This window comes from Zootermopsis nevadensis, unplaced genomic scaffold, assembly GCF_977971745.1.
Source record: "Zootermopsis nevadensis isolate Lab colony 2312 unplaced genomic scaffold, Znev_1.0 Znev_ptg000029l, whole genome shotgun sequence".
Taxonomy (NCBI): Eukaryota; Metazoa; Arthropoda; class Insecta; order Blattodea; family Termopsidae; genus Zootermopsis; species Zootermopsis nevadensis.
The window spans coordinates 10102716-10121981 of NW_028259161.1; the positions used below are offsets into that span (position 1 = coordinate 10102716).

At 36.9% G+C, this 19266-nt stretch overlaps 1 protein-coding gene across 4 annotated transcripts in view; it reads left to right on the top strand.

Moving 5' to 3' along the window:
- The window catches only part of LOC110832654 (uncharacterized), a 202813-nt gene that overhangs the window by 25879 nt on the left and 157668 nt on the right, over positions 1-19266 (top strand). For all 4 annotated transcript variants that reach the window (XM_087358129.1, XM_087358126.1, XM_087358127.1 and 1 more), the window contains exon 2: positions 6153-6272. In XM_087358129.1, coding sequence (XP_087214255.1) covers positions 6153-6272 — 120 coding nt within the window. The remainder of the gene's footprint in view (positions 1-6152; positions 6273-19266) is intronic.

Here is a 19266-nt window from a genome sequence, read left to right on the forward strand (position 1 = left end):
ATTTGCTACTTGTCGAGTGATTGAAATTCCCCCATTTAAAGATCAATTATGATTGAATGAGGCGCTGCGTAAAAATCTCATTGAATAATATTGTCATCTTCATAGTACAGCATGAATTATTGGCGGACAGAAGATACGTGATGATAACGTTTTCAGTTCTTCGACCGCTAAAACGTATTGAAGTTAAGGCTGGAACTAGGATACAGCCTATAAAATAAGCTTAGGTTATTCTTCAGCATTCTATAGGCACCATAATAGGTCTACTAATTCTGTCCGTCGGTCAAGGGAAATTCTTAATTTATTTCCGATTTCAAGAAACCATTTCACGTTGTGTAGTTGTTTAGCAGTAGTGAAAAAGTAGGCATATACTGTCGTTGATTTACAGTATCGACATTTGAAACCGGATATTTACAAATCTTAACCCGTTGTAAACTACGCAGTTCCTTAAAAACTACTTTATTGTTGTCAGAAGTTCAGAAGTTCATGTAATGTTCCATTCGTACATTTTTCAGAATCGCTTTGTAGATTCGATTTTAGGCGCTTTTCGAAAAAAATTCTAGAAGTATCAGTTCCGTTATGGTCTGTGGGCTAGTTACAGAGCCCCATTAACCAATATATTTAATAATCTGTATTACAGTAATACTGTAGTGTACAAGCATTAAGAAATACGGATTTTATTTTATTTTATTCAAGTCAGGAGCCACTAATTTTCTGAACTCCTACTTCCTTCTTTCTTCTGAGTGCAATGGAATACCATATTACGAGGTATAGGTTCCATTTATTCTAAATTATTTCCCCCAACTGCCTTTTGCTTAATGCAATTTAATTTAAATGTAATTGGCTAGCATATGTGTCTTTATTAAAAATTTAGTCATTTTACTTAAGAATTTATAGACATTTCCTTAATCGTATGATATGTTTTATATTAAAGTTGATATATAACACTTCTGTTATGTGAGTATTATCGTTCTGTAAGTTTAATTTATTGAATTGACTACGAGGTTTGAAGGGAGAATTTCTGGAATAGAAACTACAGGGCCAGGTATTTATTAAATATGTATGTCATGCCTTATAATACAATATTTGTACAAAACTAAGTGATTTTGAGAAAATACATAATATAATAGTAATTTTTTTCAATTCAATTCTTTATAATAATAATTAATATTAAGTTTTGTCATCAAATGCCTTACCTAACGCCTGTAACATACCGTCAGCTAAAGTCCGCTCAATTTAACAATGCATAGCATAGGCCTATAGGCTTAAATAGTCAGTAGAACAGTCCGAACTCATTTTTATTGCCACAGAAAAGTTCGTATGCTCGTTATTCTTGTTTACAACAAGCTATCAGAATTATGATTTTGCTTTACTGATTTCGATTATCCTACTTAAAAAACATATCTTTAAGGAAGAGGATTGATAGGGTGTGAAACTAAGGCATACAGTAAGAGAAGAGGAAATAGAAAAAAATTCAAACGTCAGGTCTTCTCAAGTTCCGGGCGCCAGGTCGCCACAACACCTACAAATTTAAAATTTTCTGCAAATTATTCTGATGGTTTTGTATCTTTGCATATTACATTGTTAAATTAGGTCTGTGTAGTTCCGATTTAATCATGTAAGTAGCAGCTTCTATGTTTGTAAATAATTGTATAGGCCTATAAATATTAATTTAATTTCTGACATATTCTAGCTCACAATTCTTCAGACGGCTTGTAATTTTATTGAAAATATTAGCAGGCCTCTGCTATATATTATAATCCTTTTGACATTTAAGTATGCACGCTTACAGTGGGACTTTTCTGTTTTATTTACGTTATCGTACTCGTTATTTCTTCTTGAAATTTTGTTCACTGTTTAATAATTTTAACGTATTTTACTTTTCATCAAAAATTTTCTTCAGTCTTCTCTTTTTCTTCTCCACGAAGCATGTCGTAAAGCCAGAAGGCATAAAGCAAACCACTCATGTAACAGTCTGCAAGGGAAGAATTATAAAAACTGTCGGTAATTTATTTAGGCGTTTTCATTCAATCTCAGTTGCGGTATGTATTATAATCGAGTAGAAGCTTCTAGGTGTACGCATTATGCATGAGCCTAGCCTTGGAAATAATTATATACTGCGGGTGTACGAATCCATTTCGCATGTATGAAATATGGCTACGACAAAGTCATTGTACAAAAATGTCGTGTAATGAACTGATTTGCATATGATAGGGGTCTTATTTATTCTCCTGCAGATAATTATCCTTATGAACATAGAATGCATATGGTAACAAGAGACGGCAGCACTCATACAAGGATTTTTGCATTAAACTATAGCGTTGCAGTAAAATTCCACTACATTTTTCAGCAGTAACATCTATATGGAAGACATAAATACTGTATTAGGTAGATATATATTTATAGATGGTGGGTGGGTGGGTGGATGGATAAATAGATAAATAAATTGATGAATGAGTAAACAGATGGATAATCATACAGATCTGGGGTAAGATTGTGAACTGGATTAGTGTTATTCAGAATAAGAACCGGTGGCAGCCTTTTGTAAATACGGTAATGAACTTTGTGGTTCCATTAGATATTCGAAATCTTTGAGAAGCTGAACTTCTATAGGCTCCTGAAGAAGGACTCTGCTAAACGTTTTGAGTTATTCGAATGAAATAAGAAATAATACGACAATTTTGCAGACAATTTTTATTGATAAACAAGAAAAGCATTCAGTGTTTTGGTGAACAGTTTTTATTAAACTAGGTTAGGTCAGAGGTCGTTGTGCATGTGGGAAAATAGTACAAGGAATTCCTGTTAGAACTCACAACGAATATTGTCCTATTGTACACATTCCTAATCCTATAATTCTTGTGATTATTATATTATAACTAGATAACGCAAGTTTATAATCCCATTAGTGAAATGGTATATAGCCCATAAATAAGTGTTCTGGGCTCGTGTTCAGATCACCATACATCGAATTCCATTTGGGTCACTCTCTTTTAATTACTGTATGCGGTTTCAAATATGTTACAGAATGTTATGAGGCAAGCTATAATTACTCTATGTTGTTAGTATTTTTACATTTTTGTGAAGAATGTAACAAACCTGTGCAGGTTCTGCGTTAAATATGCTAGCTCTGACCTCATGGATTAGCATTGTCGCCATATTTGTAATTGTTGCCCTACAAACAATAATTCATGTGGGCGTACATTATAACGTGTAGGTATATTTATGATATATATTCAAACCAAATTTAAAATTCTTAACCCCAATGGTTCATTATTTATTGCTGTCAAACAGAGAGCTGAAGAAATTCGTCGTACAGTCGACATTTTGATGTTCTGCATTCGACGAAAAGTTAACGAAACTGATGTTGCATATTTTCTGATTATTAATTACCGTGCATAATTCAAGACCGTTTTTTGAGTAGCGCTAGTGGCGTTTATGACAGAATATAAAATATTAAAAATAACGGGGTTTTGGTAGCTCCCACCTGGATAATATTCATCCTGAGTGTAATGATCATAAGCTGAAATGTTTATGCTTTTGACATTCCGATTTATGGTTACTTGAATTAATCCTTCCATCATTTCAGTAATCGATCTCTCTATCTTCATTCTTCAGGGTGGTAGTTCAAGAGCTCCCGAAGAATTAGATAAGTTGACATTATTAAAATATGTTACAAGTAGTTACACTTGCATTCTTTAACTTTTCCACCTTGATTATATTTACTTCTTGTCTAACACCTGTTTTTTTTCATCCATTATTCTGCTACATGCCTCTGATCTCAAGAATCTCATTTCAGAAAATTCAATTTGTTGACGCCATTGCTGAGCTGAAAGTCCATACAAGAGAACTGGTACTGCTAAAATGTCATAGAATTTTAGAATTATCTCTTGACGAGATTTATTAAGCATTGTGCGTGTAATTATTTCGCATAGATAATTGAACCTCTGTCATTTATTTTTGAAGGCCATAATTTCTTTTACTGTCCAATTGACGGCCAAGGTAATTACTTACCTGATTTAAACTTGATAGGGGGTCATAAATAGACAATATGGTGATCACATAAACCTTTATTTCATAAGAAAAGAAAGAAGGTCTTAAATACAGATAACACGGAAGTAGAGTGTAATGCTGTGAACTACACTGAATTATTTTCGGAAGTAATCCAGTGACAAGCTTTGGTTAGCTTTTGGCGACCTGAACTCCTTAACACCACTGAGTCATTTAAATGCGCATTATGTAGGATATTACGGTGGACCTAAGAGCGAGGAATTAATAGGTGGCTGGAGAAAACTGCATAACATGGGGCGCTATTTAAGCGTAATTTCTGTCACATATTATTAAAATGCTCAGTTCAAGGAGAATGAAATGAATGAAACAAGTAGCGCACGTTAGCGAGATGAGAATTGTATAAACAATTTTTTGTCTTCAAACCAGAAAGGAAAAGACAATTTGGAATGCCTGTATGTTGAAAGGAGGATAATATTAAAGTGAATCTTAAATAAATACGACAGGAAAATGTACCCTAAATTCATTTAACTCGGCATAGGGAACACGGTAGTGAAATTTCGTGTTCCATAAAAAATGGGCAGTTTGTCTAACAGGGTAACTATTCACTTCTCAAGAAAAACTATGCTCCATGGGATTAGCTGATTTGTTATTAACGTTCAGTTTGTGCATAGAATCCTAAGAGGATGTTTGTAACTTACGAGTCCGTCGTTGATGCAGGTGTTTTACATTCCATACGCTCAGTATAATGTGTTTGGTGGGGGGTCTATAACAGGAAATATGTGCCCATTACTCGTCCATCCCACTGCGCCTCGCATAAGTTGTGTGGAAAGGTAAAGGTCAAAAGTTCACTTGGTGCACTGTATAAATGTTTATTTTGTAGAGATAAAATACAACAAAAAATAAAATATCCTTGATTCCAATCATTATGTTTAAAAAGACTAATAAAATAATTTACAAAAATTTTACACTATTTTCTGTGTATTTACTGTTTACTTGATATTCCTCAGTCGAAGTAAATCACGTTTATTTCCTCAGGGCATACTCCATGTTACGGTTTCGATTATATCAAACTCGTACGTTATTGCAGTGAGTATTTCAACTTCTTCATTAAATACAGCGTGTCCAAAAGGGTATATTTAAAACATTCAATGAATAAAAGAAAGACAGTTTAATAAACTACGCCATTACATACGTCAGCTCTGGCACTTAGTGTATTAGCGAATCTAGTGTAAGTGTCCAAACTGACCGTCGCTAGTTTCGTGGCACAGTTGACAGAGATAATCAATTGACTGAAAATCGGCCACCAAATTTGTTGCTGGGACGGCTGAGCACGTAACCTCACAAGAAAAATTCAAGTGGGGTTAAATTATGCCCTGACATCACGATGGTAATATGGAGGAGATCTATAATAAGTTTAATATTCCGTATTATAATGTATATACATGTTTTTGGAACATTCTGTATAATTTCATTACCTTGATAACAGGGTCGATATTTATAAATTACCTTCCCTAAACATTCTGGCCATTCACGACGGTTTTGAGTAATATGGACACGGCAGAAACTTTACAGTTTATAAAGACGACCAAAGCGTGTTTCTTATTAATTATCTCCCTTATTTTCGAAGCCTAAAGTAGGTGCTGTTCCCTTCTTTATCTCCATTATGCTTCAATATGTTGACGGAAGGCTAAAAAACGGAACATACAACTCCATGCCACGTTTTGACAGGGAGTAAAATGACAATATTTGTTCTGCATCATTTTACAAACTGCACACATTTACTACAGATGAACGTTTACTAAAATATTACTTCCGTCTATGCAACAGTTTTTATTATATATCAGTTATGTGTTATATATGGCCACATATTGTGATATTTGAGGTTCACAGGACGCCGAACATGAAGATAGCTGTCTTCTAAGTTTTAGCGGCCGTGAAGAGTGGTAGAAGTTTGCCGACGTTTCAGAGGTGCTTGCTGCCTCCATTATCAGATCTATAATGGCGGCTGTAGACAGTCATTTTCATTTTAGATGTTGACAACCGTCAACTTTACTCGAACTGTCAAAATTTGTGCTATCCTTTTCTATTCATGTTCAAAAAATAAGTTCATTTTGTACAAATCAGTATTACTGTTTATCTTTTGGCAGGTTGGACGTGAAGTTATTTGAGTGCGGACAGTATCAAGCAATAATAACGTTGGAGGCTTCACTGCACCACAAAGCTACGTTCGCATGTCTCTCCGGATCTCTTGCTGAGAGCAGCGTGTGGTAAGTTACGATAAGTCTTTCACATACATCCCTTTAGCTTGGCTTAGCTTCAGCTAAACAAGCAGTCAGATGTTCACACAGACCAAAGTTGGTCCGAGCATTTACGTCCTCATCTCTGCAGGCATAAATGACGCAAGGCACAGCTATAACCTATTTATTTTATTTATGGTTTATTTAACGATGCTGTCAGCAGCTTACACCAAATAGCGTCGCAGGTTATGATGACTAATGAATAATGGATTGGAAAGGATGTAGGGTAAGCGGTCGTGGCTTAATTTAAGAGGCTGTTTCCAGCATTTTTCTGAACGGGCCGAGGAAAACCGCGACGAACCTAGACGAGATTTGGGCTCGGGAGGTCCAGGATGCTAAGCAGTAATGTAACCACTCGACATTTGGTACACAGCGATTATTATGCATAAAACAATAATTATATATTAAAATGGGATATCCATAATCTCATACCGAAAACATGTTGAGACCGTTTCTTAGTATGGACTAAATTTCTGGTAAAGTGTTCAATTTTATTTAAATGGACCATTTCTGGGCCTTTATTTCTCTCCCAGTAGTTCTTAAATGCGAGGATAATGTCGACTCTGTAGCATACATATAAACTTTAATTTTTGAGTCTCGGTTGTTTATGACAGTTTCAAATACACTAGATATATAAGGGGACAAGAAAGACTTTCCGAAATTTCGCGACTAGCTGTATCCAGGAGATGAGGTTGAATGGTATCCTGCATCTTTCTTGGCTAAGCCGTCGTTCATACTGTAGATTCTGTGGAATGATACAATCATGTTTCTGACAAACGAAGTCAACATTTTATTAATGTACGCTGAAGCCAAGAAATCATACAAATTACACTCCCTTCCGTAATTGTCTAAAGTGATTATGGACCCTATTAGAAGTCAAGTTTTATTTGACTGGTTAATGTTAGTATAAATTCAAGATATTTTAAGTTTGTCGCATATCTTCATAATGTAAAACTTTTACCATCATAATATTATAGTTATTTCACACAAACGTTTTTCATATAAAGGATCATATTTCTCTACCATTAGTAATCTATCATAATTACTGAATTTATGGTAAACGACAAGACTGAACATTACAATTGATGGGCTGATTATTAGATTTTTACATTGTATCGACTGCAAAATTTATATAGCTTCGAATAAAACTTGTCCTGAATTTGATCATAAATGGCGAGCAGAAATCAAGCGGTTGTGGTAAATTGCAGGGTACAGGCCGAACGTTCGCCTGGAATTACACCTGTTAAGGAAGACCACAAAATTATGAGTTAGGATAGCCGATAACCGGTTGAACATTAAGACCGCCTTCTTCTGAGCATAGGTTTCGTCTGTAACCTCTACACCGTACCCCTGGGTACCTTGTAGTGGGCGAGTTCAGTCATCGCAGTCAAGTAATACTGTGGAAGCAGAGCTCAAAGGTTTAACACTGCTATTACAAAAGCCTAACACTGAACACAGTATTGAGCCAATCCCATTACCTATCGTCCTAACTACCGACTTTCCGGCGATCCATCTCAATATTATCTTCACATCTCTGTCTTGGTCTTTTAAGCCAAGTTTTCCAAGAGGTTTCCCCTAAGGGATTTTAAAACTTATGGAATAATATTTATGATTGTGTGGGTTTACTACTTTAGTCTTTTCCGTTGATATTTACGGAAAATTTACTAGCTTATTATAGTTTATGAAAACTTAGTTTAGTTTGGACATTTCTGTACAATAACAATCATATTATTTAGTCTCGCAAGAAAAGCTAGCAACGATAACCTGAAGTACGAACTCCAATCTATTGATGATTACAATATGTACAAAAAATTAAATATGATATTTTTTTAGAATTTATGGAGAGAATAAAATGATCTCATTTAAAACATAAATTACTTGGACTCATATGTCATTGTTGCACTATTAGAAAGTTCTCATATTTCTTATTCAGATATTTCTTGTACGTGCATTTATAACTATTGTTTCATGAGTACACCGATGAATAATGTGACAGTAATAAAAAGCCAGAAGAAAAGTGTCAACTTAAAGGCGTCTTTAAATATCTCACTTGGTTGTTGCTTTCAATTACCCTCACCCCCACACTCATATCAGTATGAATAATGGGCCTATTTTAGATCATGTACTTGAAGTGTGTTACGCTGGTCTGTTATGCTGCTTTGTAAATTGTTTTGTAATGCCTCTATTTTATCAACTTTTGTCACGTCTGAATGCCAAAAACAATATTGTACCTGTGGTTGGAGAAAAAGACATTGTATTTAAAAATAGGGACCACTCCTTAGCCAAACGAATGGTTTTCAGTCGATTTTTTCTAACTGTTGTTTCACTTAATATAGGTTTATGTACATGTAATTACTGCTAAAATATAAACATCACGTGCATTTTTTGGATACATTAATCTTTATAGTACCAAGCGTTTTAAGATCCTCGATAGTGAACCTTAATTTCTGTGAAACCATTCTGCGTGTAGTGAAACAAACTCTTGCTTAAAGAAAGTATGATAATGAGTATCGAGAATAAATTCGTTAAAACCAAGAAAAGTTCAATTGAAAAAGAAGACACGTCCGTATGAACCTATAACTGCTGTGTCCAAAGTGTACAGGAAGAGGGTTGTCGAGGAAGGACTACATATTGAAAATAAAAAGTCTGTTTTATTTTCACTTCTAACACACGATTATATTTCTCTTATCTTAAGGTAACCTGTATCATCCGCGTAAGTGCAAGCTAAATCAGTATTGTTCTTGTAATGTATAGTTTATTGCGTTGTTGGTACAGAATTTTCCTTCACAAGTTGATTATTCAGCAGGTTAAAGAAACCCTTTGCTTTTATGATTATTAACTTCCATTGATGTTTTAAAAATGCAGGTCACTGAACTATTACCTGAACTATTTTAATCCAGTCAATATCTTTAAAATCTATTTCTTTATCATCAGTTTTATAATTATGCTCTTACTTTTACCTAATATCTTACAAATGGCCTTTGTTTTTCCAACCAAAAGTTAGGTATATTTCAAATTTCTCCATGCGCATTATATCTGGCCAATTTAATTAAACTTTTCATAATCGCCCATATAATAGTACAGGATGAGTAGCCTGTACTGTAAATTATAACCATTTCTACATATTTTGCACTTTAAAAAGATCTTGGTTTTGTTTGTTTCCATGGAGATTGACGCATAAGTTGATTTTGTTCGGAAATGTCTTTTATGAGTCGAGTCTTAAAGTTGTATCAAATATCTGTCCTTTTGTTAGGTTTTAGTTCTTGTTGTTAATTACTGTTTTCTAAACTGTAGAGACAGAATTTTAAACTGCTGTAACAGAAATGCCTAATTGATTCAAACCACAAATAAAATATTCATCCTTGTTATGAGTGTATATTACTACTAATTATAGGTCTGTTATTCTTTCTGTTGGCATTATAAATTTCAATCATAATCACATTCGTATTGCTTCATGTGTTTTCGCTGTATACTTTGTAGGCCTAATGCGAAAACTATGTCAGGGCCTCTGTCGTGTCGCCCGGAAAAACACAATTTAAAATCAGACGTTAAGGTTGTCTCTGGTATTTAAGCACCACACCGTAAATGCGTAGGGTAGTGAACGTATAGCTCTACACGTTCTTAACTTTGCCACTGGATGGAAGTAAATGGTCAGCTTCAGTCCTATTACAATAGTACGAGGCTCGTCCACAAAGTAAGTTTCCCCGGGGCCGTTTACAGAAACAAAACATAATTTCATGGAAATATTTATTGCAACAGATACAGCAAGTGTCCAGCTATTTTTCAACATATTCGCCACCGGAATTGAGACATTTGTCATACCGTGGGACCAACTTTTGAATACCTGTGTCGTAGAAGTCTGCCGCCTGGGATTGGAACCACTGTGTGACAACCATCTCCGCCTCTCTGTCATTCTCAAAACGCTGACGCTGACCGGACAGGAATTTCTTGAGGTGTAGGAAAAGATGGAAATCACTGGGAGCGAGGTCCGGGCTGTAGGGTGAATGATTAAACACCTCCCAGCTGAACTCCTGCAGGAGACTTGCTGTCCGTCGAGCCGTGTGCGGCCTAGCGTTATCACTGACCGCACTTCACAGTCGGCGGGAGCTGGAATAAGAACCTCCATCTTCAACAGCTGCAACGATGCTACTGTGAGAACGCGGGAAGTACCATTAGTGCATGCGCCATGCTACGTCATTGCTCTATCACGTACGCACAGTCGCTTCGCGCAATATAAGGTTTGCTAGCTGTGGGACGAGTGGGAAACTTAATTTGTGGACGCGCCTCGTAATAAATTTAACGCATCTTGGATAAAAGAATTAATTACATTTATTTTATTTTCTTTGTCTTTCTCTCACGGATCTGACACGTGTACAACACTTTCATATTTTAATGATTTTTATAATATTCTAACAATTTTTCTTTATGCTTCTAGAAACAGCGGGTATTATAGGCCTAGAGTTCTGTATAGTCCTCCTACTTGTCCTATATAAGAAACTTGACTGCATGGCCTGTAAGTGTGGGCCTGTGTCAAGAAGCTCATCTTTATAAAATTTATCCTCTGTTCCTCACCTACGCCATTCCTCCAAGAACCAGCAACTTTTCTAAGAACTTTGATTCGTAGCACTTGTAATACCTCGTAGGACTGCATTTGGCTACCACACAAAGTACACTCGTGTAATGAAAAGTAGACGTACCTAACTCGAACATTTAAACAAACATTTATTTCGTCGCATTGGGTACTTAGCATATAATACGGTATTTCAGGCAAACAATACAGAACGTAATAAAATGGCCTGAATGTTTTACATTCTATGTAAATATTCAGTGTGGATTACCCATTAATTCTTTCAATCTCAGGCGTAACTTATGAACGATCTGATCTAAAATTCGATAACTCGTCACTTTGTCCGCCGAATATATTCATAGTTTTCATATGACTCATTAAATAAAAGAGATAATTTCTGTATACAACAATTGATCTTTGTAATTGAGACGGGCTGCGTTTTGTTTGAGGTAGGAAATAAATTGTTATTAAATTTATTTCGGTGAGATTTAGCTTTAAAGGGTTAGTTAACAAATAGATTAAAATTGTGTTGTAACGCTGGAACGTCTAGTTTTTCTTGCCCTTTAGTTTTGACAAGGAAATGATACTTCTAATTTGATGAAATATTACACGTACAAGTGTTACTTTTAAGCTTCCTACTTTAAGAGCCCTCGTTATGCGGAATCACATTTATGAAACGATGTCTGGTGTTAGAGATATGAGGTTTAACGCTTTTAACGGAAACAAAACGCTGACATGTTCCGGACAATAGGCATGAAAGAAATGAGTTTCATTATGTATCGTAGGCTAATTGAAAAAGCGGGTAAGGTAGCCTAATTAAAGTAGGCCAAGTGCTGGCAACAGGAAATAATTTTAAAATATGTCTTTCTTTGCTGTGGGCGCATTTTATTGCATTTTTCACTCTAGGTAAGATTGAAACTGGAGTGGGGTTAAGAACCTTAACATGGGAGTGTTTTACTTTTTGTCTAAGGTACAGTCATTGACAATTAACATTGAAATGTTGCTATTAAAACCAGTTACCGTAAGATAAAATTATTTTCCGAAGGTAAGACTTGAAGATGGTCTTCTGGGCTGTTGCATAGTTTGTTACTACCAACCCCAAACGGTTGCAATCACTTGCAGATCTAAATAAAAATAAAATCCCACTAACTTGTAGTAATTATCAAGGCTGTATATTTTGTCCCGTAGTAATGAGTTTGAAATTTGTTTTAAAACTTGTATCATTTTTTAATTGAAAACGTGTGATGCCATTGAACTTATCATGCCCTACACTGTTTTGATTTTTATCGAACACGTAATTGGTACACTGCATCGTGTAATAAATAACTTTTATAATAATCACTGTAGTTTCATTTAAATAATTGCGTTGATTTACTGTGCTATCGAACTAATCCTAAGCAAATATTAGCAGGGGTAGTCAGTCAGAATGAAAACTGTATAATAATAAGCTTAAAAATCTGTACTCCTCCTCTAGTTTTGTCAGGGTGATTAAGTCGAGAAGAATGAGATTGGCGGGGCATGTAGCGCGCATGGATGGGAAAAGAGGTGTGCACCGGGTACTGGTTGGGAAACCTGAAGGGAAGAGACCGCTGGGGAGACCTAGACGTAGATGGGAGGATAATGTCAGGCGGGATGTATGGGAGATAGGAGTTGAAGGAAACTGGATTTTGTTGGCCCAGGACAGGGTCCGGTGGAGGGCTTTGGTTAATTCGGTGATGAACCTTCGGGTTCGGTAAGCCATATAGTTAGTTAGTTAGTTGGTCAGTCAGAATGCATACGTAGAGATGAATAAGGTGATGGCTAGAAGCTTGATAGTTATGCATGAACAGTGACATTAGTTCAACAACTGAGTGCTATGCAGACCTGCCAGATACTTGCTGAGGAGGATTTGGCACTCGTACTCACGTACAATCAGATCACACATCGTCTGGACATTGACATTTTTACAAATGCTGCTGAGCAGTTCCAGCAGCGACAATAAACATAAAGTTTAGATTTAGGTGGAAGGGACCTTGGAGCAGGACTGGTATCCAATTAGGAGAATATTATGTAGAACTGATCATTGCTACTGCAGCCTGGTGACATGTGGCCCTTCCCCTTGCCTTCCATTTGCAATCCGCCGACTCGATCCACTCTCCCACTCCACCATTCTTTCTTCTTTTTTTTGTCACATGATACACATTGGTTGGTCTGTAGTTTTGATTTTTATATACTTTTTGTATGACTGTTTTGCAGTGGCAAAGCGTTCTGATATCTAATTAGTTATCGACTGAGCGCGTAATCTAATTTCGAAAAACATCGACCCTTTCATTATATTTTATGTACTGTATACAAGTAATTTCACTTGAGATAAGCTACTATAACAACTACTACTACTACTACTACCGCCGCCACCACCAGTACCTCCCTAACAGCAAATGAATTCATCGCTCTGATGACGGAGGCAGTATGACCTCTGAAACGTTGGTTAACATCGACCAGACTAGACAGCGCAACAACCCAGAAGACAGGAATCTTCATCGCCCTGATGACAGAGGCAGTATGACCTCTGAAACGTTGGTTAACATCAACCAGACTACACAGCGCAACAATCCAGAAGACGAATCTTCATCGCCCTGATGACGGAGGCAGTATGACCTCTGAAACATTGGTTAACATCGACCAGGCTACACAGCGCAACAATCCAGAAGACAGAAATCTTCATCGCCCTGATGACAGAGGCAGTATGACCTCTGAAACGTTGGTTAACATCAACCAGACTACACAGCGCAACAACCCAGAAGACAGAAAACTTCATACTCATCGCCCTGATGACGGAGGCAGTATGACCTCTGAAACGTTGGTAAACATCGACCAGACTACACAGCGCAACAACCCAGAAGACAGAAATCTTCATCGCCCTGATGACGGAGGCAGTATGACTTCTGAAACGTTGGTTAACATCGACCAGACTACACAGCGCAACAACCCAGAAGACAGAAATCTTCATCGCCCTGATGACGGAGGCAGTATGACCTCTGAAACATTGGTTAACATCGACCAGACTACACAGCGCAACAATCCAGAAGACAGAAATCTTCATCGCCCTGATGACAGAGGCAGTATGACCTCTGAAACGTTGGTTAACATCAACCAGACTACACAGCGCAACAACCCAGAAGACAGAAATCTTCATACTCATCGCCCTGATGACGGAGGCAGTATGACCTCTGAAACGTTGGTAAACATCGACCAGACTACACAGCGCAACAACCCAGAAGACAGAAATCTTCATCGCCCTGATGACGGAGGCAGTTTGACCTCTGAAACGTTGGTTAACATCGACCAGACTACACAGCGCAACAACCCAGAAGACAGAAATCTTCATCGCCCTGATTACGGAGGCAGTATGACCTCTGAAACGTTGGTTAACATCGACCATACTACACGACGCAACAACTCAGAAGACAGAAATCTTCATCGCCCTGATGACGGAGACAGTATGACCTCTGAAACGTTGGTTAACATCGACCAGACTACACAGCGCAACAACCCAGAAGACAGAAATCTTCAGATTTTTATTCGTTTGATGCATTATGCAGGCTGAACAGAACAAGTTTCCACGTTTGTTTACCAAAATTTATCCTTTATGATGTCATTCAATACGTAACTTGAAACTAAAAACGTTTCTGTTTTTTGTTCTTCGATGTTCGTTAACATCAGGTAATATTTTTGGATCTTTTTACTGTGATTATTTGGTCTTCTCTTATATTTATATCTGCTCATGTTTCCGTATTATGCAACTCTTCGTGCCTGTTACAATTTATTTTGGATTTTTCAATGTTGTTACTCCTTTCAGTATTTGCATGGTTTGCCGAGTTCAACAACCTGGTCCAATTTTCTGATATATATATATACGATCCTGTCTTGCCTTATGTTTGTCTCAACTGGTTCTTTTAACTATTTCCTACTTACGAATAACAAATATGTTTGTATATATAAAGGTCTGTAAATTTCATTTATTATTTCTTTGATTACATTTGTTTCGTCAATATCGCTACATTGGTACCATTTCGTACTTTCAACTTGCAAAAGGAAGACTTGTAAATTGAAAGACATGATAATGGATTTTTCAAACTTGAATTTAGTGCCAGTAGCCACGTCTGAGCGACTCTGTGTGTGTGTGTGTGTGGGGGGGGGGGGGGTGAAGATAGGCAGCCTGCATGCTCTGCTCTCGAAATTTAAACAAAGCTGATTAGTGAGCGGTTACCCAGGTCCACTGCTCGCAGTCCGACACTAAATTCTTCTTCCAGACAACGGCTGTCAATTAAGATAAGCTGGCGATGTTACGTCCCTCCATGCATAAAACAGAAACTCCGAATACAATGTACGAGTTCGTATATTCTCACACAAATTATAGTACACAGAAAACGTGTGTGTGGAGTGGACTGGGTATAAAAATTTGAACTTGGTGACCATGCAAAGTATTTTAATGGGGTTATTGAACCCCGAAATTGTAGCACTTTTTATCTTGTGTAATTTATTTTTTGTAAATTCGGTTTGTTTATATTTAGGCCCTACTTACTAATACTTGTCTTTTCATCCTTTATTCACTCATTCTGTTTGTGTTAGTTTCTTCCTGGCTTTCTTTGTTCCTTCGGCTGTTTGATTATATCTGTTATTTTTATATATCTCTCATTAGTTTGGAAAATATCAGGACACATTTTATCGTTAAGGATCTATAATAAAGTGATTAATTGGAAATGCGGAGAGTAGATGTTAATTTTCATTATTTTACCACAACAGAATAAAGTTATTGTTTTGAGGACGCAGGAATTAAATCTGCCAGATTAACTGGAAGGGAAATAAATCGAACAAGACGCTCCAGGACGAATTCTAGGCAGAGTTCAGAACCCTTGGTGCATTTATAAAATTGCTCTCCATAAGTCCAAGCCAATTGCGATGCAACGCAGTAGTACTATGGGTTTGTTCATCTGAATGAATAGTTCAGTCTCGACAAAACTTTCATTATATGCCATCGATTCAGAATATTATGATAAACCGATTGTTTAAATCTGAGATTATCTTATGGTGGTGAATATATCGATTGTTGTCTTGTGGAATGTGGTACTATGTAGTCTTGTATATGGTTAACAATATTTCTGACTTTAGCCGTGAAAATGAAGGTGATCAATTTCTCTGAAAATTTCTTTGTTTAACGTCCGAACCTGGAAAATGGGCGCAGCGTCTGAACTATTTTTCGGAATTCTTTATAATTTATACAAAATCGAAGTTAAATAAATCTTAGCTCTGTCATAGTTAAAGGGCTGTATCTGATAGGTGCACAGAGGAAGTACGAATGCATCACTCAACTGTTTATAGGTAGATTACACGCGGTTAAATTCACGGGAATGATTTCGTCTTAGGGCCCATATGTTCGTAGGTAAAATTGCAGCTGTGTGACAGCGATTACATTTTTTGATTATTTTTTTCTACGGTTCATAGGATATTCAACGACGCTATATCATCTCTAAGGGTTATTTTGTGTGGAATGAAATGAGAGGGCGATAGCATCTTACATGTTGAAATAGACAGAATTCCGGAGAATGTATTGGCGGTCTATTCCACCAGAATACTATCCCAGCATTAGTCAGAGGACACTGGCGTTTTGAAACGTTTGTAGTGATAACACATGACTAGTGTAGGATGCCATAGGCGTGGCCTTGTTAGCTTAGTAGAATTTAAAAGGAAGTGTTTGTCAGGATTCTGAACATAGGGGTGGCGGCGTTATGGTTCAATTGGATTAGCTAACTAACTAACTAACTAGATGGCTTACCGAACCCGAAGGTTCATCACCGAATTAACCAAAGCCCTCCACCGGACCCTGTCCTGGGCCAACAAAATCCAGTTTCCTTCAACTCCTATCTCGGATAGATCCCGCCTGAGATTATCCTCCCATCTACGTCTAGGTCTCCCCAGCGGTCTCTTCCCTTCAGGTTTCCCAACCAGTACCCGGTGCACACCTCTTGTCCCATCCATGCGCGCTACATGTCCCGCCCATCTCACTCTTCTCGACTTAATCACCCTCACAATACTGGGGGAGCAGTACAGATTTTTAAGCTCGTCATTGTGCAGTTTTCTCCACGCCCCATCGTCTTCCCTCTTAGGCCCAAATATCCTCCTCAACACCCGATTCTCAAACACCTGCAATCTGTGTTCCTCCCTCTGAGTGAGAGACCATGTTTCGCACCCATACAAAACAACAGGCAAGATTATTGTTTTGTATACTTTAATTTTCAGGTTCTTAGAAATCAGACGGGAAGACAAAATATTTTGGACTGAGAAGTAGCAAGCATTTCCGGAATTTAGTCTCCTCCTAACTTCCTCACAAGTATCATTTTGATTTGTTATTGTTGTTCCCAAATATTTGAACTTTGTAACCCTTTCAAAGGATTTATTAGCTACCCTAAGATAATTTTGCCCGCCTGTCTTCTGATGACGAGATACTAACATGTACTTAGTTTTTTCTGAATTTACTTCCAGCCCCACTTGTCTACCAGCCTCTAGTAAAACTTCTGCGTTCCTCTTTATTGTATTTATATCGTCCCCCAATAAATTAACATCATCAGCATATGCCAATAGCTGATGTGTCCCGTTCAATTGCAAACCCTCCTGCCTACCTTGGACCTTCCTGATGGCGTATTCTAGCGCAAAGTTAAAGAGCAAGGGAGACAAAGCATCTCCTTGTTTTAGACCGTTCTTGATGAGGAATGTCTCAGATACATATTTACCTACTCGAATTTTGCTGCAGGTTTCATTTAAGCACATTTTTATTAGACCCACTAGCTTCTTTGGTATACCAAATTCAATAAGAATATTATATAGCACTTCTCTCTTCACAGAGTCATAGGCTTTTTTGAAATCTATAAATAACTGATGTACAGTCCCACCGAACTCCCATTTTTTCTCTAGTATCTGACGAATGCAAAAGATCTGATCAATCGTTGATCTGTTTCGTCTGAACCCACACTGATGATCCCCAATAGTTTCATTCGCATATGGGGTTAATCTTGCCAAAAGAATGTTGGATAGAATTTTGTATGAGGTTGATAGCAGCGATATTCCTCGGTAATTACCACACTCAGTCTTGTCCCCCTTCTTATAAATAGGAATAATTATGGATTCCTTCCATTGATGTGGCATCTCTTCCTTATCCCAAATTAACTGAATAAGCTTATGGATCCTCATATGCAACCCTTTGCCACCTGCTTTAATTAATTCGGCCGGAATCTGATCAATTCCTGGAGATTTATAACTTTTCAACTTCCCAATGGCTAGTTCCACTTCATCTAAGCTAGGTTCTGGCACCAACAGTTCAGCTGTATGCATTTTAATCTGTCTAATATCACCAGTATTATGAACATTTAAGAGCTCGCTAAAGAAATTTTTCCACCTATTCACAATTTTTATTGGATCTGCAAGCAAATTGCCACTATCATCCTTTACCAAATTAGTCTGGGGTTGATATCCTTTCTTAAAGTTATTAATGCCTCTGTACAGGTCTCTGATGTTTTTTTCCTTATTATTTGTCTCAAGTTCAGCAATTTTGCCCTTCAGGTATTCCCTTTTCTTAGTCCTAAAGGTTCTACTAGCCTCACGTCTCACGTTACATAGATTATCCGCATTTGTTTTGTTTGGGTTCTGCAACCATTGAAATTTTGTTTGCTTCCTTCGATCTATTAATTTTGAACATTCTTCATCAAACCACGGTTTATTTTGCTTTCTCCTGTAGTATCCTAGTTTCTCTTTTGCTGAAATTTTGATGCAGTTTCTGACATTTTCCCACTCCCTGTTGATGTCCACACTTTCATTATCCTCATTTGTCTCTAAAATTTGAAACCTATTCGAAATTTCAACTTGATATTGTTCCTTTGCCTCTCCCTCACTTAATTTTTTCAAATCAAATCTTTCTGTGTCAAAATTTTGTTTAGTTCGTCTACTTACTGAAAGCCGCTCCCTCACTTTTGCTACCACCAGATAATGATCAGTGTCGCAATCTGCTCCTCTGAATGATCTCACATCAATTACATTTGTTCAATTGGATTAGTGGTTTCTAAAATAGAATTTACACGCATAAAATAAATTTAAACAAAGTTTTTATTACACAACTTCGATATCCTTTTACGTCTGAAGCTTCTAGCTTTTCTTCCTGTTAAAATAAAAAAGACATTAATGATTTCTTATAAAGGATGCAGTCTGTTCCCGATCGTTTAACATTTTTTTTCCAAATGTTACCAGTACACAGAATGGCGTCTTGTTACTACTAATATTCTTGTAGACAGATAAAATGTAATATGTGCTGCATTTCTATTTATCTGCGAAACTGATTTTATTATAAAATTTATTTAATTTCCTTCT